The following is a 25,185-nucleotide window of genomic DNA, read 5'->3' as shown; positions in this document are numbered from 1 at the left end:
GTGGTCTCTTAGTTGTGTTCCTTGTGTTCATTTTTGTTTTTCATATGTGATCTGTGTTCTAATTGTTCTCTGTGTTTTATTTGTTTCGTATTTAATTATCTGTGTTCTCTCTTTCTATATGTGTTATTTGGGGTCTTCTTTCTCATTGTTCTCTGTTATTTTCTAGTGTTGCGTTCGTGTTCTGTGTTCTCTGTTTCCCTTCCGTTTTCTGTGTCCCGTTTGTGGTCTCTCTGTTTACGTTGTGTTCTTTTTACCGTTTTTGTACTCTGTTGCTGATCTCTTATCCTTGTGTTGTCTGTTCTCTTTTATGTTGTATTTGCGATCTGTTTTCTTTTGTCTTCGTTGTGTTGTTATTTTCTGTGTTCTGTTTGTGATCTTTTTTCGTTGTTCTTGTTGTTCTTTTTTTGTGTTCTGTTTGCGATCTCTGGTGTTTGTGTTGTCTGTTCTCTTGTGGGTTGTATTTTGCGGTCCCTGTTTTTTGTTTTTGTTTTTGTTGTGTTTTCTTTTTGTGTTCTATTGGTGGTGATGTTTTTCTTTTTTTTCGTCGTTCTTTTGTTTTTCTCTGTGTTTTTGTTGTGTTTTCTTTTTGTGTTCTATTGGTGGTGATGTTTTCCTTTTTTTTCGTCGTTCTTTTGTTTTTCTCTGTGTTTTTGTTGTGTTTTCTTTTTTGTGTTCTATTGGTGGTGATGTTTTCCTTTTTTTTTCGTCGTTCTTTTTTTGTGTGTTTTTGTTGTGTTCTCTTTTTTTTGTATTCTATTCATGAGCTGTGTTTTTTGTGTGTTTTTGTTGTTTATTTGTGGTTCTTCGCGTTTTCGTTGATTAACTAACTTTTGCACTATTAAGATATCGATTTTCTGCTCTTGTTGTGTTATCGTTATCGTTTCCGTTTAATTAATTCGTGATCTCCCTTTTCGTTATGTTCCGTTTTCTGTATTTTGTGTCACCGTTCTCTCTTTAACCTGATAGCAGCGGGGATCATGTTTCCTAAAGGGCCCTCTAAGCGAGAAAAATGAGAAAAAAATCATCACTCACACAATCCATTTCATAATATATATCAAAACATTTCTGATCAGTTTGTTTATCATCTATTTTGGGGGGTTTAAATCATGGCACAAGTTTGGCCCGTCGCTGCTACACGATAAAGCCACAAATTCGGTCCATCGCTGCTACACGGGTTAAATCCCTTGAGTCCTTTGCTGGTATAGTGTTGATTCTTAATACATTACTCGATAGCATGTTAATATCGCCACTTTGGCTTTTCATTAGTGACTTGGTGAAAAAACTTAGTATTATACAAAAAAAAAGCACAGTAATGTATTTAATTTTCTCTCTCTCTCTCTCTCTCTCTCTCTCTCTCTCTCTCTCTCTCTCTCTCTCTCTCTCTCTCTCTCTCTCTCTCTCTCTCTCTCTCTCTCTCTCTCTCTCTCTCTCTCTCTCTCTCTCTCTCTCTCTCTCTCTCTCTCTCTCGTCCCAGTTGTGTGTCCTGCTGATTTCCAGAGTTTCTTCGAAGAGCACCTATGTCTTTGTAGCGCGGAAATATCAGAATCACCGTATTACGCCACGACCGCCTCCCTAAAGTGAGTGCGTGCGAGTGTGTGTGTGTGTGTGTGTGTGTGTGTGTGTGTGTCGGTATGCTTGTCTGTTTGATTGTCTGCTTATGTTTTGTGTACGTGTTTGTGTTTTCTTTTTATTAGTGTGTTTTAGCTTGTTTGTGACCCAGGTGCTATGGTTCTCCGCAGCTGTGCCGACAGGAGCGGAGCCTCATTGGCGCTGCCCTTCAACTCGTCTTACCTGACTAATGTCTCTTACGACAAGCCACTCCTCACCGGCCTCAGGTACGCCCTCGCCGACATACATCCCTTTTCTTCACTGGTATGTGGTGCTAACTCTGGCCTTACAAAGTTCTCAGGACAAATGATTCAGTACTAAGCTATTCATTTACCTGTTAATGTATGTATGTATGTATGTATCTATCTATCTATCTCTGTATATCTATCTATCTATATCTCTACCTGTTTATTTATCTCTACCTATCTACCTATTTATCTATATATCTGTCTATCTACTTGTCTGCATATCTGTCTATCTATTTACCTGTCTATTTGCCTATCCATCTACCCGTCCATACATCTACCTCTTTATCTGTCTACATATATCTACCTGTCTGTCAATCTACCTGTCTATCTACCTACCTATCTATCTATCTATCCATTCAGTCTATTTATCTGTCTACGTATATCTACCTGTCTGTCAATCTACCTGTCTATCTACCTACCTATCTATCTATCTATCAATTCAGTCTATTTATCTATCTTCATATATCTACCTGTCTATCTACCTACCTATCTATCTATTTATCCATTCAGTCTATTTATATATCTACATTTATCTACCTGTCTGTCAATCTACCTGTCTATCTACCTACCTATCTATCTATCTATCCATTCAGTCTATTTATCTATCTACATTTATCTACCTGTCTGTCTATCTATCTGTCTATCTACCTACCTACCTATCTATCTATCTATCAATTCAGTCTGTTTATCTATCTACATATATCTACCTGTCTGTCTACCTACCTATCTATCTATCTATCCATTCAGTCTATTTATATATCTACATTTATCTACCTGTCTGTCAATCTACCTGTCTATCTACCTACCTATCCATCTATCTATCCATTCAGTCTATTTATATATCTACATTTATCTACCTGTCTGTCAATCTACCTGTCTATCTACCTACCTATCTATCTATCTATCCATTTAGTCTATTTATCATGGTTTCACAAAGGGTAGGTCTTGCCTTACTAACCTGTTGTCCTTCTACACTAAAGTGATCGAGGCAGTTGACCGAGATGAAAACTATGACATTATATCTAGATTTCAGTAAAGCGTTCGACAAAGTCCCTCATCACCGGCTATTACTAAAATTACAGGCTCACGGCATAGATGGGAAAGTTTTGAACTGGATCAGGGCGTGGCTTAGTGATAGGAAGCAGAGAGTGCAAATCAATGGTAAAAAATCTGAATGGGGCAGTGTTACGAGTGGCGTCCCACAAGGGTCGGTGCTGGGTCCTCTGCTCTTTATTATTTACATCAATGACTTGGACACAGGAATTAGTAGTGATGTCAGTAGGTTCGCAGATGATACCAAGATCGGTAGAGTAATCCAATCAGACAGCGACGCTGCCGTTCTCCAGGATGAGCTTGACAGACTATATGAGTGGGCGGAGAAGTGGCAGATGGAATTCAATGTCGGGAAGTGTAGCATTTTGAGTGTAGGTAGGAATAACCCCTTACACAATTACTCCTTAAATGACACTCCTCTAAGCAGGTCTGGGCGTGAGAGAGACTTAGGAGTCCTAGTGAGCGCTGACCTCCGTCCTAGGGCTCAATGCATTCAGGCTAAAAATCGGGCAAACAGAGTACTAGGTTTCATCTCAAGGAGCGTGAGCAATAGGAGCGCTGAAGTCATCCTCAAACTTTACTTAGCACTAGTTAGACCTTATCTCTGGTTCAGTTCTGGTCCCCCTATTATAAAAGGATATCAAGATGTTAGAATCTGTACAGAGGAGGATGACAAAGATGATTCAGGGGGTGAGAAACTTGCCTTATGAAGACAGACTGAAGCAGTTAAATCTACACTCTCTAGAAAGGCGAAGGTTGCGAGGAGGCTTGATCGAAGTCTATAAATGGATGAAGGGATTTAATAAAGGGTATGTCAATAAAATTTTGAGAGTGAAAGAGCCAGGTAGGACGCGTGGCAATGGTTTTAATTTAGACAAATTCAGATTCAACAAAGACATAGGCAAGAACTGGTTCACCAACAGAGTGGTGGACGAATGGAACAGGCCTGGGAGCCATGTTGTGGGTGCCAATACCATAGATACATTCAAGAAGAGGTTAGATAAAGCCATGGATGGTGAGGTAAGGTGGGGTTGAGTGTACAGGAGCTGCCTTGTATAGGTCAACCGGTCTCTTGCAGACTCCTTACGTTCTTATGTACCTGTCTGTCACTCTACCTGTCTATCTACCTACCTACCTATCTATCTATTTATCCACTCAGTCTATTTATCTATCTACCTGTCCATGTATTTACCTGTCTACTCACCTGGCGTCCCTTTCCCCACCTGTCCGCCGTAACAGAGTGGTGAACGGCACCATCCTTCCGCGTTATCCTTCCGGCCTGTCCTGCTCCGGTCAACAAGGGGACGAGGAGTGCGACGTGAGTTACCTGGACCGTCATCATCGCCATCATCATCATCATCGTTATCACTGTTATTGTTATTGTTATGGTTGTGGTTATATTCTTCATCGTCAGTTTTCATCACCATCATCGCCATTGTTCTGTCATGTTTTTTTTTATTCTTGTTCATTGTCATCATTATCGTTGTCATTATCATCATCGTCATTATACTAAGTCCTCCTCCTCCTCCTCCTCACTGTCAATTTCATCTCCGTCATCATCATTATCATCATCATCACCATCATCTACTACAACCACCACCACCACCACTGAAAAACACAGAACAGAAGAACAATAAACAGTAACTTAACCACATTGACAGCAAACACGTCATGAACACAACCAAAATTTTAACATCAGCGGCAACTCTTTTTGAAGGTGTAATATTTTTTTGGTTATACTTTTCATAGTTGTTCTTCGCTTCTTAATTAGCAGCTTCAAGACTTGTTTGTTTTTTTCTCCATTCAAAAATTACTTCTCGTCTTGGCCTCTCATTCTCCTCTCTTTACTGTTATTTGTATTTGTCTTGTGCATGTGTCATCTTACGCTGCTTCCTATATATTGTAAAAAAAAAGAAAAAAAAGAAGAGGGGCGTAACAAGACACACCTCCATCCAAAACTGACTCTCATTTTGACCTCTCATTCTCCTCGCTGTACTAGACCATCGCTTTGTGGGCTTTTTGTCATTGTTTTTGTCTTGGCCCTTGAGTTGCATCCTATACTATAACTTAAAAAAAAGAGGGGCTTAACAAGACATATCTCCATCCAAAACTGACTCTCATTTTGACCTCTCATTCTCCTCGCTGTACTAGACCATCGCTTCGTGGGCTTTTTGTCATTTGTTTTTGTCTTGGCCCTTGAGTTGCATCCTATACTATAACTGTTAAAAAAAAAAGAGGGGCGTAACAAGACACACCTCCATCCTAAATTAACCTCTCTTTTTGACCTCTGTTTCTGCTCCCTGTACTAGACCATCGCTTTGTGGGCTTTTTGTCATTTGCTTTTGTCTTGGCCCTTCAGCTGCATCCTATACTGTAAAAAAAGAAACCTGTCTGACATCTTCCCAACCCTGCAGGTAAACGGCAAACTACACTGTGTGGCCACGGAGGTCCAAAGTACCTACAAGTTGGTGGACTGTGCCGGCAGCGCGGAGTACGAAAAAAGCCTCTGCCAGCTCCCGCGTGAGTCCTTGCCGCGGGTGTTTGGGGTTTGGTGGGACGCCTGCCTTGGTTTTGGTAGCGTTGGGTGTAGCATGAGAGGTTCTTTTTTTGTTCTCTTCTGGGATTGTTATTAGTATTTCGGGAATTGTTGTTATTACTGCTTTTATTTCTCGTCCTCCTCGTCCTCGTCCTCGTCCTCCTCCTCCTACCACTACTACTACTACTACTACTGCTACTATTACTACTGCTACTACTACTATCACTCCTCCTACTCCTCCTCCTACTACTACTACTACTACTACTACCCCCCCCTACCCCACCACTACCATCACTCAGAAAGCCCCAAGTAACATGACCTCCCGCCCCTCCCCTCCTCCAGCTGCGTGCCCTGAAAAGTACAAGAATCACGGCGGCTTGTGTTACTCAGTGGTGTCTTCAGTGGACGGCGTGGTGGAGGCGCTGAAGAAGTGTGCCGGTCAGCGCGCCTCCCTGGCCTACCCACAGCGCCTGGATAAGCTGGACTTCTTCGCACGGATGGTTAGGGTGAGTATGTGTGTGAGGGGGAGGGGGAGAAGGAGAGGAGGAGAGAAGGAGAGAGCGTTTTCTTACATACTTTTTCTTTCTTTCTTTTAGCGTCAGGGTGAGTAACAGGCAGGGGGAGAGGAAGAGAAAGGGAGAGAAGGAGAGTGGGAGAGAAGGAAAGAAGGGGAGTGGGAGAGGGGGAGAATAGGAGGAGAGAAGGAGAGAGAGCGTTTTCTTACATATTTTTTCTTTCCTTCTTTTAGCGTCAGGGTGAGTAACGGGCAGGGGGAGAGGAAGAGAAAGGGAAAGGGAGAGAAGGAGAGTGGGAGAGAAGGGGAGTGGGAGAGGGGGAGAATAGGAGATAGATAGATAGATAGATGAATAGATAGATAGATAGAGATAGAGAAAAAAATGTTTCCCATTCTTTTTCTTTTTCTTGTCTTTCCTTCTTTCTCTTTCTTTCTTTTTTCTTTTCTTCTTTCTTTTTCCTTCTTATTCACATCTTTATAACTTATTTATTTTGGAGGTGATTGAGGAACGAACCGAATATTAAGATGAATATAAAAAGTCCCCCTAGAAACGAGAGAATTTATTTACTTCCATTCTCTGTCTTTTTTTTTTCATTTCTTTACTAACGTATTTATTCAAGAGGAGATTGGGGAACGAACCGAAGATTGGGAATAAGAATGTAAAAGTCACCCTGAAAAAGAGAGAATTAATTTCCTTCCATTCTCTTTCTGTCTTTTTTTTTCATTTCTTTATTAACTTATTTATTCAAGAGGAGATTGGGGAACGAACCGAAGATTGGGAATAAGAATGTAAAAAATCACCCTAAAAAAAAAGAGAATTCATTTACTTCCATTCTCTTTCTGTCTTTTTTTTTCATTTCTTTATTAACTTATTTATTCAAGAGGAGATTGGGGAACGAACCGAAGATTGGGAATAAGAATGTAAAAGTCACCCTGAAAAAGAGAGAATTAATTTCCTTCCATTCTCTTTCTGTTTTTTTTTCATTTCTTTATTAACGTATTTATTCAAGAGGAGATTGGGGAACGAACCGACAATAGGGAATATGAATGTTAAAGTCACCCTGAAAAGTATTGTCTGTTCTCTTTCAGGAGGATGAACTGAAGACAAACGGCGGCAACCTGAGTCAGCCTCGAGAAGTCATCCTCGGCCTCAACGACGCGTGAGTGCTGCTACAAGTCCCCTCGAGCCGCCCACCTGCCCCAGTCCCTCACCTGTCCCCGTCATTGCACCTCTCTTACATACACTGTCGCTTTCATTTCCGCCACTAAACATGAACAGAGAGAACATTTCGGGGTTGTAAAGAGAGATAGCATGCACCGTGGGAGGGGAAATCCAGCACACCAATACCACATGGGAAACACTCCACTATCCACCACAGAGGCAGAGAAAGACCTGGGACTCGATGTTACCAGGCTACCAGTGAAGGCCAAATCCATGCCATTCGCAGCGTACGGGTTAATCGTTCACTCTTTCCTTCACGACCTCTTTTACGCAGTCACTTAATTTACGTTTGTTACTGAGTGCTTTCGTCAACATACCCTTCCCTACCTTCCCTTCGTCAGCCTCGGGGACTGGAGCGGCGGCGGGCTTAGTTAGTCAGCACTTTTTATATTAATCGTTCACTCTTTCCATCATGACCTCTTTTTCGCAGTCACTTGATTTACGTTTGTTACTGAGTGAGTGTTTGCTTTGATCGTTACCAATGGCGGCGATCGACGCTATAGTTTTCCACGTGAAACTGGCCGATGGGGTAGTGGCGGCTGCAGAGGAAGCGAGAGGTGTTGAGAGAATGTGGTAAGGTGCGGGGCTAGGCTAACCCCGCAGCCGCCACTACCCCATCGGCCATTTTAAGTGGAAATACTATAGCAGCGATAACAGCCATTGGTAACGATCAAAACAAACGAAGTAACTGTGAAAGCCGCCCCTAGTCAACTTCCCCTTCCCCTCCTTCCCTTCGTCAGCCACGGGAACTGGAGCGGCGGTGGGCTGTTCTCTCCTGACGACGACGTGAAGGGCGCGGCGACCACGTCAGACGGAGACCACTGGCGGGTGTTGACGGTGCCCCCCGACCCCGCCAACGCCCCCACGCTGAGCCCCGCCACGCTAGACGCCGGGACCGCCTCACACGCCATTTGTCAGCTGTTTCTTCCCGAGGGTAAGGACCGGAGAGCGACAGGCGGCCTCGTATGTTTTTATTTTTTTTTTATATATTTTTTTGCATAACTGGAAGCGGATCAATGGGCGAAAAACAATAACACACAAAAAAGCAAAAAATAAGTCCTTTTTTTTTTTACATTAAAGGAGGCGGTGGCTAACAGCGGCTGAAGGGCAAAACAAACAAACAAATAACAACAAAAAACAAATATCAATCGAACACACACACACACACACACACACACACACACACACACACACACACACACACACACACACACACACACACACACACACAAAGCCTGTTGAAACTAACGCAGCTTTAGAGTGTAGTCAACGCCATTCATTCAGCTTCCACCGATCAAAAAATACAATAGTGAAAAACAAACAAACAGGAAACGCTAATACGAAAAACTGTGACCTAAAACCTGGTTATTATTACCCCCAGAAGTTATATTTTGAGTTCTGGGTCGCCAAGTTAAAAAAAAATAATAAAAGGTGGATTGCTGTACTTAATGTAGCCCGTTATGTTCATTTTGTTTTGTTTAGTTTTAATTCTGACACATCAAACTAGTCAGCCATTTGATCAGCTTGCCAATTAATCCATTTGCGTTGATGTTGATACCTCTACTACAGTTATTATTATTATTTTTATTATTATTATTATTATTATTATTATTATTATTATTATTATTATTATTATTATTATTATGAGAGTGCATCAAAAATAAAATAAAAAGTGATATGTGCCCCTTATGTAAGCAGACATGGCTACAAAAAAACAAAAGTGACAATGAAATAAGGAGAAGAATAAAAAGGGGGGAGTTATTACTTATATTACTGATCTCTCTCTCTCTCTCTCTCTCTCTCTCTCTCTCTCTCTCTCTCTCTCTCTCTCTCTCTCTCTCTCTCGCTCTCCCCCCCCCCCTAGGCTGCTTCAACAACACCCCGGCTCCCTCGGCCAACATGTCTTTGGATGCGAACAGTGACACTGGAGTGGGCTCAAAAATCACTTACCGGTACGTACGCTTCCCCTTACAGCTGTTCACTTTCCCTCGGCGTGCAAGCCCCGCCCTCTCCCTCCTCAGGCGCGCGTCATTGGTTAGCTGGATGGTAGTCTCCGCCCCCTCCACCCTGCAAGGACATGTGATTGGTTGTTGTTGGGTGGGAGTGGGTTGGGCTTGTCCGTTTAAGTTTATTGAATTATTGTAGTAAAGTTTCTTGGTGAATTCTTCATTGCGTGGTTCTTCCTAAGGTCATGCTAGTACTTGTCACGTAGATTAACTCAATTTATACTACTTTTACCTCCTACAGTTTGAATTATTATAGTGAACCCTTTATTTCACTCACTATATATTATCTATCCACTCAATTATATTTGCTTTTCTAGGTGCTGTGCTTAGTGGGCTCTTTTTTGTTTTGTTTTGCCCTTCATGTACATCCTTTACTGTAAAAATGAAATACATTGGTAGCATGATAACCTCCGCCACCACAGCTTAGAATGACTTGGACAAACTCACAACATTAACACTGATAAAGAACGAGGAAAACTGCTTAATTAATGGCTCTTGTGTATTACCTGGAGCGCCTAACACTTCATTTTCGTTCCTCCCGGCACCAGGTGTAACGTAGGCTACTTCGTGGAGGGCAACACCAGCAGGAGGAACCAGACTCTCACCTGCCTGGGCGTCGCCGGGGCCTGGTTCCCGGAGCTGCACGATTGTTACATGGCCGAGGGTGAGTTGCAGAATGCGTGCAGTCGGTGCGTCGTCCCGCCAGGCCCAACATACGGTGTAGAATATTGGCGCCTTACAAAATATCCGAAGAGGAAAAATAACCTAGTGCGCAAAGAGGAATGGAGAGAAGACTTTTACTTCTTGATTTTAGTTTCATGTTTGTTTGTTTGTTGTGTATTTTAACCCGGTAGCTGCGGGGATCATGTTTCTTAAAGCGAGAAAAATGAGAAAAAAATCATCACTCACGCAAACCATTTCATAATATATATCAACGCATTTGTAATCACTTTATGCATCATCTATTTTTGGGGGTTTATATCATGGCAGCAATTTGGCCCGTCGCTGGTACTACACGGTAAAGCCACAAATTTGGCCCGTCGCTGCTACCGGGTTAAGATATTAATTATCCTCTCCCTCTCCATTTTTATAATCTTCCATATTCTCTCCTTTTTCTCTTCTTCCGTGCTTATCTCTCCCATTCCACCCTATTCCTTGCCCTTTCCATCTCTCCTCCTCCCTTTTTCTTCATCTTACCTCATGCCCTTCCTCTCGCCTACTCCCTCTTTACTCTTCTCATCTCCCATTCTCTTCTTTTGTCTTCCCAACTATTTAATCATCTCATCTCATTTGCTTCTCTTTCTTCCTTTTCATTCATCTTATCTCTCATTCGCTTTTTCCGTCTCCCTTCCATTTTTTTATCTCATCTCTCATTCTTCTCCTCTCTCACCCTCTCTCCTCCTCTCTCTCATTCTCCCTCATTATCCACATTATCCTTCATTTCCTTCCCCTTTCTTCCTTTTTAATAATCTCATTTCTCATTCTTCTCTTCTCTCACCCTTTTTCCTCCTGTATCTCTTCCTCCTTTATTATCCCTCCTACCCCTCATTCTCTTCCTCTGTCTTTCCTCCTATTTATTCCGCTTATCTCATTCTCCTCCTCTCTCTTCCCTTTCTTCTCTCTCATTCTTCTTTATCATTCATCTCATCTCTCACTTTTCCTCTCTCACCTTCATCCCTCCTCTCTCTTCCTTTCCATCCTCCTCTCTTATTCTCTCCATCTCTTCCTCACAGTTTATTCATCTCATCTCCCATTCCCCTCCTCTCCCTCATTCCTCCTCTCTCCTCCTTTCTCCTCCTTCCCTCGACGTATATTCCCAGGTAAGCGAGCCTCTCCCCGACAGGTGTGACGTATACCAATTATCGGCAGGTGTTATCGGCAGGTAGCTGAATAAGTGGCGGCAGGCGGAGTCCTTCATGGTGGGAGCTTGAAGGGGGTTGAGGGAAGGGAGGAGGAGGAGGAGGATGCTAAGGGGAGGAGTCTGGGGATGAGGGGTTGGTTGGAACTATGGGTGGGGAGGGGAAGTTGTCGTGGGTAGTTTTGGGAGTGATCATAATTGAGGCTTGGAGGGTGGAGGAGGGGAGGGAGTGGAGGGTCATTGTGGCATAAGGGTGTGGGGAGGTTAGGGTGTGCTGGGAGTGTTTGAAAGGAGTGTGGGGGTAGTTTCGCCATGCTTAGGGAAGTTAGTGGGGGGTAGCAGGGGTGTGGAAGGAAACTTAGTGGTGTGGTTGTTTGGGAGACTCAGTAGCAGTTAGTGGGGGGCGGGTAAGTGTTTTAAAGGGGTTAAGGGGAGTCTTTGTATCATGTTGGGGAGTGTCAGATTGTGAAAGAGACTGTTTGGGCTGCGGCGAGGACTTGGTTTAGGGGGAGAGGGGAGAGGGTCTTGGAGGACGCCGGGAGTGTCTCAGTGGTGCGTGGAGGCTGCCAGGCGTGTGGGGGCTGGGGGATGTCTCAGGGGTGTGGGGGGCTGGGGGGTGTCTCCGGGGTGTGGGGGGCTGGGGGGTGTCTCAGGGGTGTGGGGGCTGGGGATGTCTCAGGGTGTGGGGGCTGGGGGTGTCTCCAGGGGTGGGGGCTGGGGTGTCTCAGGTGTGTGGGGTGGGGTGTCTCTGGGCATGGCATTTGTATTAGTGACTTGTGGAGAGGGTAAGGGACGTGGGGCGGGTGGGAAGTGGGTGTGGGGGGATCGTGGGTGAGTGGGGAGGATGGTGGCTGACCGTGGAAGGCGCTGGGAAAGTGGGGGTGGGTTTGGGGCAAGGGGAGAGTGCTGGGGTGGCTGGGGTGGCTGGGGTAGGGGGTGGGAGGGGTTTGGGGCAAGGGGAGGGTGCTGGGGTGGCTGGGGATGGTATTGTGGTGGCTGGGGTAGGGGGTGGGAGGGGTTTGGGGCAAGGGGAGGGTGCTGGGGTGGCTGGGGTGGCTGGGGTAGGGGGTGGGAGGGGTAATTTTTCAGGCCGCGGTGTCAGATAGCCAATATCGTGGAATATAAATGACCCGCAGTAAGTAAACCCGCGTCCTTCAAGTTTTGGGTCGCCATGAAGGTGGTTAGGTGTGTATATTCTCTCGTTTCGTTTATATTTTCTTTCTCTTTCTACTTCTCTCTCTCTTAATGGTGGGCAACAAAAATGATCTCTTCCTGACGATGAACGACTCTCATATCAGCATGTTATATCTTGAGAAACGTCGCCTCCGAGGGAAACTAATCGAATGTTTCAAAATACTCAATGGCTTTACGAATGTGGACAAATCTAAATTGTTTATGATCGACAGCACGTCTCGAGCGAGCAATAGCGTCACAAAATTTAGGTGCACAAAAAAGAATCGACCACCAAATTCCTCTTCACCAATGTTATAACACGAGAATGGAGTTAACTACCTATCTACCTACTTATCTACCCCCCTGCCTATCTGTGAATCTATTTATCTACATAGCTATAATTTTCCCTCCCTTCCTTTCCCTGACTGCCTCCGACACCCACTCGCCTCCGTGCCCGCAGTGTGTCTTGAGGAGCTGCCACCGCCACCCTCGCCCCTCGCCACCAACACCACCGACGAGGACCTGCGATACATCAACGGCAGCATCACCTACGAATGTCCGCCCGGCTTGGCCACAGCGGACGGCGCCGTGAACCAGACCGTCACCTGCTCCCAGACCGACTCCACTGGGGACAGCTTCGCCTTCCAGCCCTCCCAGCTCAGCTCCTGCAACGGTGAGCCAATGATGTGTGTTGTCTCGTGTCTTCCTCTGTCCTTCTCTTGCCCTGTTTTCCCTAATGTGTGAAACCTAACCCAACCTAACCTCAGTCTTCCTCTTCCTCTTCCTTTCTTCCTTTCGTGGTTATCTCCCCGCCCCTTCTCTCTTATCTCCCTCATTCCATTCTCTCTTTTCTCTATCCTGTTTCGGGGTTATTTTCTTTTACCATTTCTTCCTTCTTCCATTTCCTCTTTTTTTTTACCGTTGTTTTTTTACCTCTCTCCTTCTTCCCTCTCTCCTTTGGTCTCCCCTTTCCTTCCTTTCCTTCCTCCCTCATCTCCCTCTCCTCCCTCCCTTTCCTTCTTTAGTTACCGTTCTCATTCATCTCTCTCCTGATTCTCTCTCCTGCCTCTCGCTCATTTCTCTCCTTTCCTTCCTCTTCTTCGGCTTCCTTTCTTCTGTGTCGATCTCCCTTCTTCATCCTTCCGCTTTTCTTGCCTGTCTCTTCCTCTCGCCTCCCTCTATACTCCGGCCTCCCTCCTTCCCTCCCCCTGCTCCCGCCCTCACAACAGCTCACAACTTGCATGCTCGATAAGAATACGAAGGAAGATTGACGCCGACCAACTTTCCCTCATCTCACCTAAGCCGGTTATAAGTCTGTCGGGAGCCGGGCGCTGAATTTCATGGCGGGACCGAAGTGAGATCTGCCAGTCTTGTCTGCTTGTTTATAAAGAGACACCTTGCTCTCTCTCTCTCTCTCGTCACGGGGCCAAGGAGGATATTCTCAAACGCTTCGCCGCTAACACACTCACATTTGACAGGGTTTTTTGAGGGGGTATTGGGCATTTCCAGAGGTACGTTTATGACCCTGGTGGTGCTTCTATAATAATTTCTAAGGTCAGTTCCCCCTCTCGTTCTATCCTCCATTATGAGCATAGTTGCCGATTCACGCTTCTTGGTAATTCCTTTCTCCTGTCTCTCTGTCACACTTTCTCTCTGTATCTCTTCACCTGTTCCTTCTATAATAGTTTCTAAGGTCAGTGCCCCCTCTCGCTCCTTCCTCCATTACACACAAACCCTCTCTCCTCTCCTTCCTCCTTATTTTTTCTCCGTCTCTCTCTCTCTCTCTCTCGTATCCTTGTTTCCATCTGTCTTTCTTTCCTCCTGTTTTTCTCTCTCTCAGGTTAGTGCCCCATTTACTCTCCTATTTTCTCTCTCCTCCATTACCTAGAATACCCTCCACCTTTCTCTCTCCTTTTCCCTCACTTCCTCTCTGTCTCTCTCTATTATCTTTCAGTCTCTCTTACTCTCTCTTTTCCTTGCGTTCCTTCCTTCCTTCCTTCCTTCCTTCCTCCCGCATTTTTCTCTCAGGTTAGTGCCCCGCTGATCTCTTTCCTCCATTACCCACACTTTCCCTCCACTTCTCCCTCCTATCTCCCTCCTCTCCTTCTCTCTCCCTTCTCTCACTTCCGTATTCCAAATCGCTTGCTTTCATTCCTTGCTGATTTTCTCCTTCCTTTCCTCCATCCGCTATTTACTTCCCTCCTCCTCCTCCTCCTCCTCCTCCTCCTCCAGCTCTTCTCTGCATCACTGATCTCCTTCGTGTATGTATTCTGACACACACACACACACACACACACACACACACACACACACACACACACACACACACACCTGTCAGCCTTCCTCCCACGCTCGCATTCATCCTTTACCTGAGATATTCCTCATGTATGTATGTATGTATGTATGTATGTATTTTCCTCTCCCCATGTGGACTTGTATGTAGGTTCTTTCTTTTCAATAAACACATTTCTTCTCATCTCTTCTCATTCCAACATAACCTTCCCACGACAAACTCAAGGGCCTATGTGTCGGAGATGAGCACCTAGGCCACGCGTAACACTAACATACGCCCCTAACCTTACCTCCCCCCGCAGTGTGCGTCGGGCAGCCCACCGTCGCCAACGCTACAACGAACTGGAACGCCTCGGAAATCTACACCGTGAACGAGACCGTGATTGTGACATGCCCGGACAACCACCTCCTGTACGACCTCGACGACACCTCCGGGGCCCTCAGGTGCTCCGAGATGGGCTGGGAGGAGTGGTTCTGCTACGAGGGTGAGTGGGAGGGGGAGGAAGAGGAAGAGGGCGGGGGAGACGAGGAATACGAGCAGGAAGTGGGAGTAGAAGAGGAGAAATAGGGGGAGAAGGAGGATTAGGAAGAGGAAGAAGGAGGAGGAGCGTTGGAGAAGGAGGTTAATGTGTGTTGGAGGAAAAGAAGGAGGAGGAGGAGGAAGAGGAGGAGGGGGAAGACGGAGAAAATGAGCAGGAATTGGGGCAGGAGAAGTAGGAGGAGGAGAAGGAGGATTAGGAAGAGGAAGAAGGAGGAGGAGGAGGAGAAGCGTTGGAGAAGGAGGTTAATGAGTGCTGGAAGAAAAGGATGAGGAGGATGAGGAGGAGGAGGAGGAGGAGGAGGAGAAAGTAGGATGTTTTGGAGCACGAGAGGGGTGATTAAAAATGAGGAGTTTGTTGTTGTTCTTGTTGTTCTTGTTCTTCACTTCCTCCTTCTCCTCCTCTTCTTCCTCCATCTTATCTCCCTGTCCATGCTGTCAAGGTTAGTCTGCTTATCCCTCCCTCCAACATCTCTCCTCTCTCCTCGCGTCCCCTCACCTTTCACCTTTCACCTGCCTCCTACCTGTGCCCACCTTACCTGGCAACTCCACCTACGCCTCATTTTATCTTTCCTTTTCTTTAGCTGTTGTTTTCTATTCTCTTCTCTTCCTCCTTTCTTACCCTTCGTTCTTATCTTTTCTTTGTGTTTATCTCCTCACCTTTCTCCTTTCACCTGCCTCCTACCTGTGCTCACCTTACCTGGCAACTCCACCTACGCCTCATTTTGTCTTTCCTTTTCCTAAGCTGTTGTTTTCTCTTCTCTTCTCTTCCTCCTTACCCTTCGTTCTTATCTTGTCTTTGTCTTTATCTCCTTACCTTTCTCCTTTTCACCCTTCGCTCTTTCCCTATTACTCATCCTTTTTTTATATTTTCCTCACCTCCTACTTTCAATTCCTTCTTTCTTTTTTTTCTCTATCTTTTTCTCCTGACCTTTTGCCTCTTCCACACTTTTTCTGACTCTTTGCTTTTTCCTTTTCTTGTTCTTTCATTTCCTCACCTCCTCCTTCTTCCCTACTTTTCGTTTTTCTTTCTTTTCTTTACCTACAATTTTCTTTACCTCATGTTTTTTTAAATTTTACTTCGCATCTCTTAGTCAATTTCTTTTTCTCACTTTGTCCCATTTTCTTATGTTTTCTTTACGTCCCCTTTTGCTGTTTTCTTTTTTCTTCTTTCCTGTTGTTTTCCTTTCTTCATCCCCTCTTATTTTTCTTTTCTTTGCCTTTTTCTTATGCCAGCTTTCCACTCCTGCTTACTTTTCTTCCTTCCTCTCTATTTTTTTATTATTAATTTCTCTCTTTACTTACTCCTTCCTTTTCCTCTTCCCCGTCAGTGTCTTTTCATTTATTCTTCCTTTCTTTTCCTCTTCTTCGTCGTCAGGTTTTCTTTCCATTAATCTTCCTTTTCCATCTTTTTGTCAGTCTTCATTTTTATGTAATTTTCCTGTCTTTTCCTTTCCCTTATGTAGCTTTCTTTTCATTTAATCTTCCTTCTTTTCCTCTCCCCGTCAGGTTTTCTTTTTATATAATCTCCCTTCGTCTTCCTCTCCCTGTCAGTCTTTTTTTTTTTTTATCTATTTTCACTTTCTTATTATCTTATCTTCCTTCTCCCTCTTCCATTTTTACTTGATCATCCTTCTTTCTCCCCCGTCAGGCTTTCTTTTCATCGCATCTTCCTTGATTTCCCTCTTTCCTTTTCATTCAGTCTCCCCTCTTCTTCCTCCCCTCCGCCAGCCTGTACTCAGGACCCACCCAGTCCCGGAGCCAACATGACTCAAGGAAATGGCACACGGCAGGTGGGACACAACCTTACCTACACCTGTCAGCCCGGCACCTTCATCCCGCCCCGAGAGGTAAGGAAGTCTGGCTCACCTGTTGCGTCTATATACCTGTGGCTCACCTTTTAGGGGGGTGGGCGGATGCGGTTGGAGGTAGGAGTTTGTTTGTTTGTTTGTGTCTCGGGGGGGGTGGGGAGAGGAGGGGTCAGTTGGTTTGTATGTTGTTGGTGGTTGTGTTTGTGTTTGGGAGCGAAGGGGATACTTTTTTTTTTACAGCAATGGAAGTTTCGCAAGGGCAACAAAGAGAGAAAACAATAGAGCCTCTACCTCTAATTCTACCTCCAACTTTACTTTTCTACCTGTATCTCTCTCTACCTGTCTACCTCTACTTCTCTACCTCAACCTCTTCCTCTCTACCTGTCTACCTCTCCCTCTATTTCTACCTGTCTACCTCTCCCTCTATTTCTACTTTTAACTTCAACTTTTCTACTTTTACCTCTAACTTCGACTTCTACCTCTACGTATAACTGTCTACCTCTACCTCAACTTCCCTATCTCTGCCTCTACTGATCTACCTCCCACTATACTTCTCTACCTCCTCTACATCTGCTTCTCTACCTCTACTTGTCAACCTCTACCCGTAACATCTATCCCTCTCTCTCTACCTGTCTACCTCTCTCTCTCTCCCTCTACCCATCTACCTCTCCCTCTATTTCTACTTCTAACTTCAACTTATCTACTTTCACCTCTAACCTCAACTTCTACCTCTACCTATAATTGTCTACCTCTACCTCCTCCTGCCTACCTCTACCTCTCTCTACATACAGCTGTGCGAGGAGCCGCGGACTGAAGTGGAGGTGATGTGTGAGACGAACTACACATGGACGTACAAGGAAGACGACCTGGACTGCTACCCACGTGAGTCCCCCTTCACCTTGTCACCTGGCGGACCCTTAACCCTTCTCCCCTTTCTCCCCTGCAGCCCCTTTAAACTCCCTCACATACAAGCACTAGACCCCATAATAAAGACCCTCCCCTTAGCCTCCTCCCTCTAGCTTACCCCTCCCCTCCTATATATCGCTTCTCACCCCTCCCGTACTCCCCTCCAGCCCCTTCAGACTCCCCCCCCCCACACCACAAGCACTGGACCCCTTAGGCACCTCCCCTTACCCTCCTCCCCTTACTTCATCCTCAATCTAAAGGGAGTATTACACTGGGCAAATTTTCCGTGGATCTTCAGTCAAACCACTATTTCCGCTAGTGTGGCTCTCATTTGTTTCTTGTTATTGCTGCTGCTGATGATGGTGCGTAATACCGTCGTCATTCGGTGAAATCTGTACCGTAGCTTTGGAAGATCGTGGACACGTCAGAAAACCACGGAAATATGAGAACCACGCCAGCGGAAATCGTGGTTTGCTTGAAGATCCACGGAAAATTTGCCCAGTGTAATAGCCCCTCTAGGATGGTTTATTACACCCACCCATTGTTTTTGTTTTGTTTTTGTTTTATTACAGCAAAGGAGACAGCACAAGGGGACAAAAAAAAAAGGAAACAACAATAAAAAAAGCTCGCTACTCGCTGCTCCTGTAAAAAATCCGAAGAGGTGGCCGAAAGAGCACTGTCAATTACGTGTTGTTGTTGTTGTTGTTGTTGTTGTTGTTGTTGTTGTTGTTGTTGTTGTTGTTGTTGTCGCCTCTGCCCCGCCTCCAGACCATCCATTCCCATCCATCCATCCGTCATCCTCTTCCCTTCCCTTCCCTTCCCTTCCTCATCCATTTTTGTTAGTTCGTTCGTTGGTTCAGCTCCCGTTCATCCTCTTACACTGCTCGTTATCCTCTTACTCTACTCGGCATCCTCTTAGACTCCCACTACTCTACGTTTTTTTTTATCATCATTATCATCATTATTGCTCATTATGTCTTCGTTTTGTGTCCCTTTCATTCCCCTTTTCATCATTCCTCGTTTTTCTCTCTCTAGATGTCGCTCTCCATTTGTTCCTATTATTTTATCCCTTGTTTTTGTCCATATTCTGATTGTATAGTTTTCCTCCTCTCATCTTTTTCTTTTTTTCTTTTCTTTTTCTTTCCGCTTTAGTTAATGTGTCTGTTTTTTTCTGTTTTTTTTTTTTTGTGCGCGTAATTGGCGTCCTTTTGTTTTCTACTTGTTTTGTTTTGTTTATCTGATGCTCCTTTGTTTTGGTACTCATCCTGTTTGTTTTAATTTCTCCCTCGTATCTTTTTCATTTTTTTTCTTTCTTTTCCTTTCCGCTCTAAATTGATCCGCCTGTTTTTTTTTTTTTTCATGTATTTGATGACCTCCTTTTCGTATCCATCCGTCCAAGAAACAGCGAATATTTTCCCGTCATCTTGTTTCTTGTTTTCATTTTTCTCTGCGATTTCTTTCTCTTTTTATTCATCCGCTGTGTTCTGCCTTTTTCGTATCTTCACCTTCGTATCTTCACTTCACTAACTCAATTTTTCGCCTCACATCGCGTTATTCCATTCCCCTTCACTCATCCCCTTCGTACTCTTATCTCTGTGCATCGTTCGAGCGTCAGAGAATAAAAATCGTAGCGTCTGTGTACCAGGATTTCCATTTTCCTCGTTGTCAGGAAAATTCTTCGTCGTCATGAATGTTGCGAAAAACAGCTTCCCTTGATCGTCCATTTCTCGTTTGGTCGCTGTTTGTTCCTCTTGATAACCTCGTACCTCTCGTTCTTGGGATTTTTCATGTAAGGAGATTGATCTTTAATTGAAATGGAACGGTTGGTGTGTCTCTGTCGTTTTGGTTCAGTACACTTGAATCTGATGTGACACTTTCTACTTATGTCCCTTTCCCTTTGGTTCAGAACACTTTAAAATCTGATGTGACACTTTCTACTTATGTTCCTTTCGCTTTGGTTCAGAACACTTGAATCTGATGTGACACTTTCTACTTATGTTCCTTTCCCTTTGGTTCAGAACACTTTAAAATCTGATGTGACACTTTCTACTTATGTCCCTTTCCCTTTGGTTCAGAACACTGTAAAATCTGATGTGACACTTTCTACTTATGTCCCTTTCCCTTTGGTTCAGAACACTTTAAAATCTGATATGACACTTTCTACTTATGTCCCTTTCCCTTTGGTTCAGAACACTTTAAAATCTGATGTGACACTTTCTACTTATGTCCCTTTCCCTTTGGTTCAGAACACTCGAATCTGGTGTGAAACTTTTAATTTATGTTTCTTTTCCTTTGGTTCATTACACTTGCATCTAAAATGAAACTGCACGTAGGTTTTTTTTCTCTTGGTTCATATCACACTTTTAAAAATCGCGTCTGTGTCCTGAATTACTTACCAACAGACTGAATGACTGGCTTGCCTGCTTCCCAACTGACTAAACGACTGACTGACTGACTGACGAAGTTGCTTGACTTTTTAATGTATTTACTGACTGGCCAATTGAATGGGTTACTGACTGATTGACTGACCAACTGACTAAAGGAGTGAATGAATTGTTTGACTTACCGACAGACTGACTGATTAACTGATTGACTTTGACTGACTGACTGACAATGATTTATGACTGACTTGACTGACTTACTCACTAAACGAATAGACAGATGAATGAATTATTGACTGACTGAATGACTTGAAACTGATTGACTTTACTGACTTAACAACTAAATGAATTACTGACCCACTGATTTACTTGACTGACTGACTGGCTTGCCCATTTACCTTCCACATTCTATAGTCCTGTGTTTTTTGTTTCAGTGTGCCCGGACGATCCTCCTTACGTGAGGGACAACGTCACCTCCTCGTGGGACGAACTAACCAGGCTTGTCGGGACGCAGGTGAGTGGGTGGAGTGTTTACCTGTCTGGCTGGCTGTTTGTGTGTCTGCTTGTCTGTGTATCCGTCTGTCAGTGTTGGTTTGTCTGTCTGCTTGTCTGTGTATCTGTCTGTCTGTGTTGGTTTGTCTGTCTGCTTGTCTGTGTATGTGTCTGTCTGCTTGTCTGTGTATGTCTGTCTGTGTCGGTTTGTCTGTTCGTATATGTGTGCCTGTCTGATGTTTATGTGTGTGTGTGTGTGTGTGTGTGTGGGTGTGTGTGTGTGTTTATTTTTACAGTAAAGGAAGCAGCTCAAGGGCAAAAATAAATGAGAAAAATGCTTGCTCATCAGCGTCTCTGTTGTGTATGTATCCTTATTTAAGTCAATATTTTTTTAATCTGGATACTGTGTGTGTGTGTGTGTGTGTGTGTGTGTGTCCATTTAAGTCTGTTTTTTGTTTTGCATATGTGTCTGTGGCTGCTTATATACCTGTGTGTGTGTGTGTGTGTGTGTGTGTGTGTGTCCCTTTAAGTCTATGTTTCCGTGTTAAATCTGTGTCGTCTAGCGGCTACACGTGACCACTCGGCCTTGTCTACCTCTACTCCCAGGTATTAACGCTGCAATCACCTCTCATTTTCCATTCAAGCCTCGTCTACCTTCTTAGCCCAGTCTCTCTTTATTCCCCTTTTATCCATTCCCTTATAGGCTTATGAATGTGGACTCAGCGGGGGTGGGTGGGTGAGGCATCGGGGGTGTGGAGTGAGCTAATTTTATTCAGGTCTTCTAATGAATACTTTTACCAGGTGTGTGTCAGGTGTATACCCCTCACCCCCTCTCCCCCCTCCTCCCCCTTGTTGCTCTGCCTCTTTGAAGTTCCAGTAAAGTTAAGGTCGTTTACTGAAGGCTGAAAAAAATAAACTGATTTGCTTTATTATTTTCCATCATTTATATTTCTGATGTTTTTTTTTTATTTATTTATTTATTTTTTTTTTTTTGTCGGTTTGTCGAAGGGATTACCTGCCGTGCTTATTTGATTGTGTTACGTTTGGTTAGCCGCCTCACCTGTTAGTGTTACCTGTTATATTGTACCTCTTAATGTTGCTCTGCGTCAGCCTGTACCCGTTCACAAAACTCATTCACTGTTATCTCATTGGTATCGGCCCCTGTCTACCTGTTGGTTTTGCCTGTTTCTGTATAAGTGTTATTTTTTGTCTGTTAGTGCTCATGTTGCTTGTCATTTTTTGTCTGTTAGTGCTCATGTTGCTTGTCATTTTTTGTCTGTTAGTGCTCATGTTGCTTGTCATTTTTTGTCTGTTAGTGCTCATGTTGCTTGTCATTTTTTGTCTGTTAGTGCTCATGTTGCTTGTCATTTTTTGTCTGTTAATGTCACCTGCCAGAAAAGATGAGTTAAAAATACTCTAGTGAGATAAAAAAAGAAAAAAAAGTAGGCTGTCTAGTGCAGGTGTAACATTTGTCTTAGTGTCTGTCAGTCAATTATTCTGTCTGTTGGTTGGTTTGTAGGTGTGTATGCCTGTCTGTATGTGTCTGTCTGCCATTTCACCTGTCTGTCTGTTTGTCTGTGTCTTCCTGTCTGTCTATCTGTCAAACTGCCTGTGTCTATCTGTTTATTTCCCAATGTCTGTCTGTCTGTTTATCTACCTGTCTACCTGTCAGTTCACCTGTTTATTTATTTTATTTTTTTACAACAAAGGAGACAGCTCAAGGGCACAAAAAAAGGAAACAATAATAAAAAAAGCCCGCTAAACTATACTACCTATGTGTATATTTTGTACCTTATATTTACATGTCCAACCCTTTCTCCCAGGTAAACTTCACCTGCCCCACCAACCACACCTTCCCCGACCTCAATGACACCATAATCGTCACCTGCGAGGATGACGGGGAGTGGACGACGCTCAACACCTCCTTCCTCACCTGCCGCATCCGTGAGTCCCTGCGTGGTGATGAGGGTGGTGATGACGTGGTGGTGGAAGTGACTGGTGATGGTGATGGTGGTTACAGTGGTAGTGATTGAGTGGTAGAGAAAAAAAAAGGAGGACGAGGAGGGAAATGAGAGAAAGAGAAGGAGGATTAGAAGCAGAAGAAAAAGAAGAGAAAGATAGAAAAAAGGAGGAGGATAGTGGTGTTGGTAAGGTGAAGGTGATGGTGGTGATAGTGGTGATGAGGATGGTGCTGGCAGTGGTTATAGTGGTAATGGTGATGAGGGTGGTGATAGTGGTGATGGAAGTGACTTGGTGTTTTAGTGATGGTGATGGTGGTTAGGGTGGTGATAGTGGTGGTGGTAAGATGAAGGTGATGGTTATAATGGTGATGGGGGTGATAGTAGTGATGATGGTGGTGATGGTGGTGATGATTTTACGTGGTGTTTTGGTTTAGAGATGAATGGCCAGAAGAGAGATCAGTTCCGGTTATCATCATCATCATCATCATCATCATCATTATTATTACTACCATTGCTATTATTATCATTATTACTTTATGCTAAAAATGTAAGTCCCTCTGGAGTGTTCAAAGGATTCAATATGTAGCCAACTAGGAAGCAGAGGGGGAGAGATTAACCTGGTAGCAGCGGGGATCATGTTTCTTATTGGTCCCTCTAAGCGAGAAAAATGAGAAGAAATCATTACTCACACAAACCATTTCATAATATATATCAAAGCATTTGTGATCAGTTTATGCATCATCTATTTTGGGGGGGTTTATATCATGGCACAAATTTGGCCCGTCGCTGCTACATGGTAAAGCCACAAATTTGGCCCGTCGTTGCTATACTGGGTTAATATCCTACCCATGAAAAAGAAACTATTTGTTCTACTCTTAAACCAGTGCTGCAGGTTTTCCGCATTCACAGCACTTTTAGGGAGCGAGGTCCATCCTTCAGTCCAGCCCGTGATCCCTTTTACCTTCACATTACTTTGACGGCGTTGCATTTCTTTAGCCTGGCCGGCCTCTCATGCCTTCCGTATTCCCTTTGCTAACTCAAGGAATGAATAGAAGGTGAAAAGAGGAGGGGGAGTAGGAAGGAGGGTTAGGAGGAGGAGGAGGAGGAGGAGGAGGAGGACTTTCACCCCTGTCTTGCCTTACCCTCCCCAAGCCTTTCCCTTTCCCCTTCCCAACTCTTCCCTTTCCCCTTTCCCAACTCTTCCCTTTCCCCTTCCCAGCCTGCCCCGACGCTGAGCCTTTCCCAACCCCCGACAACGCCACCGTCGAATATGCCCCGAGTTCCGCCCCGTACTGGGTCAGCGACGAGTTTCTCTACATGTGTCCCGATGGCTACGTGTCCCCCTTGTCCAACACCAACGCCACCCAGCACTGTGAGGAGGAAGACGGGTGGATCCTCAGCGAGCCGGGCTTTGGGTGCTACAAGGGTGAGCTGTGTGTGTGTGTGTGGAGGGGTGTCAGTGGGTGGGTGGATGGGGGAGTTAGGTAAATGGGTGTGCATGAGGTGTAGATGTGTGGGTGTATTTTTTTTTTTTTTTTTTTTTTTGAAGGGGTGTAGCGTTGATGCATCACACTTCCTGACTGGGTGCTTGGCTGAGTGACTGTTTTCCTGTCTGGCTGAAGGGCTGTCTGACTCGTTCGCTGGATGGTGGGTTTCCTGGGTGATTACTTGGCTGGTTGGGTGTTTGGATGGATGGGTCGATGACTTGGAGACTGGGTGATTGATTGGCTTTCTGGCTGGCTGGCTGGATGAGTGGATAGGTGGTTGGTTTGCTGGGTGGTTGGCTATTTGCCTGGTTAACTGGTTGGCCGGGTGGGGTGGTTACTGTTTGACTGGTTGTGTAGGTGTCTGGCTGGCCGGGAGACTGGTTAGCTAACTGACTGAGAGACTGGCTGGGTGGATGGTTGGCTGCTTGGCTGGGCGGGTGGGTGGCCGAGTGAGTGGGTGACTAACAGGGTGGGAGGTCAAGGCTATAACTTTGGTGCTAGTTGGTTATGTAGATCTTCTTATTCCCCTTCAACCCCCTCCCCTCCCCAGCGTGCCTCCAGGACCCGCAGCCCGCCCCCGAGCCGGGCAACACCACCTGGGACGGGTTCAGTAGACTCGTGGACACGCAGGTGGGTCTGGGTGGGAGTGACCGTGTCCAATCACCGGCCTCCGTTCTCCATTTCCTTTCTTCATTACATTATCTTCTATCAGGCCTTCCTTTCCGCCTTTCCGTGGATCTTCAGTCAAACCACGATTTCCGCTGGCGTGGTTCTGATATTTCCGTGGTTTTCTGACGTGTCCACGATCTTCCAAAGCTACGGTAGATTTCACCGAAGGACGACGGTATTGCTCACCATCATCATCAGCAGCAATAACAAGAAACAAATGAGGACCACGCCAGCGGAAATCGTGGTTTGACTGAAGATCCACGGAAAATTTGCCCAGTGTAATAGCCCCTTAACAACATGGCCCTTTCCCGCCAGGCCTTCCTCTTAAGCCACAGCTCGGTTATTGGTTTTCCTTACTCTGCATTTTCGCTTATTCCTCGTTATTCCCTCCAGGTTACACTTACCACGTTTTCCTCCCATGACGGGCCTA

The 25,185-nt window shown here is 44.8% G+C and overlaps 1 protein-coding gene across 1 annotated transcript in view; it reads left to right on the top strand.

Moving 5' to 3' along the window:
* Positions 1 to 25,185, top strand: part of LOC126986936 (uncharacterized) — a 59,865-nt gene that overhangs the window by 30,033 nt on the left and 4,647 nt on the right. Inside the window, exons 11-27 of the mRNA XM_050843455.1 lie at positions 1,475 to 1,577; positions 1,740 to 1,835; positions 4,149 to 4,227; positions 5,324 to 5,429; positions 5,788 to 5,951; positions 7,049 to 7,119; positions 7,922 to 8,115; positions 9,046 to 9,133; positions 9,736 to 9,851; positions 12,679 to 12,891; positions 14,813 to 14,995; positions 16,780 to 16,898; positions 17,651 to 17,741; positions 20,581 to 20,660; positions 22,462 to 22,582; positions 23,819 to 24,025; positions 24,637 to 24,716. Coding sequence (XP_050699412.1) covers positions 1,475 to 1,577; positions 1,740 to 1,835; positions 4,149 to 4,227; positions 5,324 to 5,429; positions 5,788 to 5,951; positions 7,049 to 7,119; positions 7,922 to 8,115; positions 9,046 to 9,133; positions 9,736 to 9,851; positions 12,679 to 12,891; positions 14,813 to 14,995; positions 16,780 to 16,898; positions 17,651 to 17,741; positions 20,581 to 20,660; positions 22,462 to 22,582; positions 23,819 to 24,025; positions 24,637 to 24,716 — 2,111 coding nt within the window. The remainder of the gene's footprint in view (positions 1 to 1,474; positions 1,578 to 1,739; positions 1,836 to 4,148; positions 4,228 to 5,323; positions 5,430 to 5,787; positions 5,952 to 7,048; positions 7,120 to 7,921; positions 8,116 to 9,045; positions 9,134 to 9,735; positions 9,852 to 12,678; positions 12,892 to 14,812; positions 14,996 to 16,779; positions 16,899 to 17,650; positions 17,742 to 20,580; positions 20,661 to 22,461; positions 22,583 to 23,818; positions 24,026 to 24,636; positions 24,717 to 25,185) is intronic.

This window comes from Eriocheir sinensis, chromosome 63, assembly GCF_024679095.1.
Source record: "Eriocheir sinensis breed Jianghai 21 chromosome 63, ASM2467909v1, whole genome shotgun sequence".
NCBI classification, from domain to species: domain Eukaryota; kingdom Metazoa; phylum Arthropoda; class Malacostraca; order Decapoda; family Varunidae; genus Eriocheir; species Eriocheir sinensis.
This window is presented reverse-complemented; position numbering and strand designations above follow the sequence as displayed.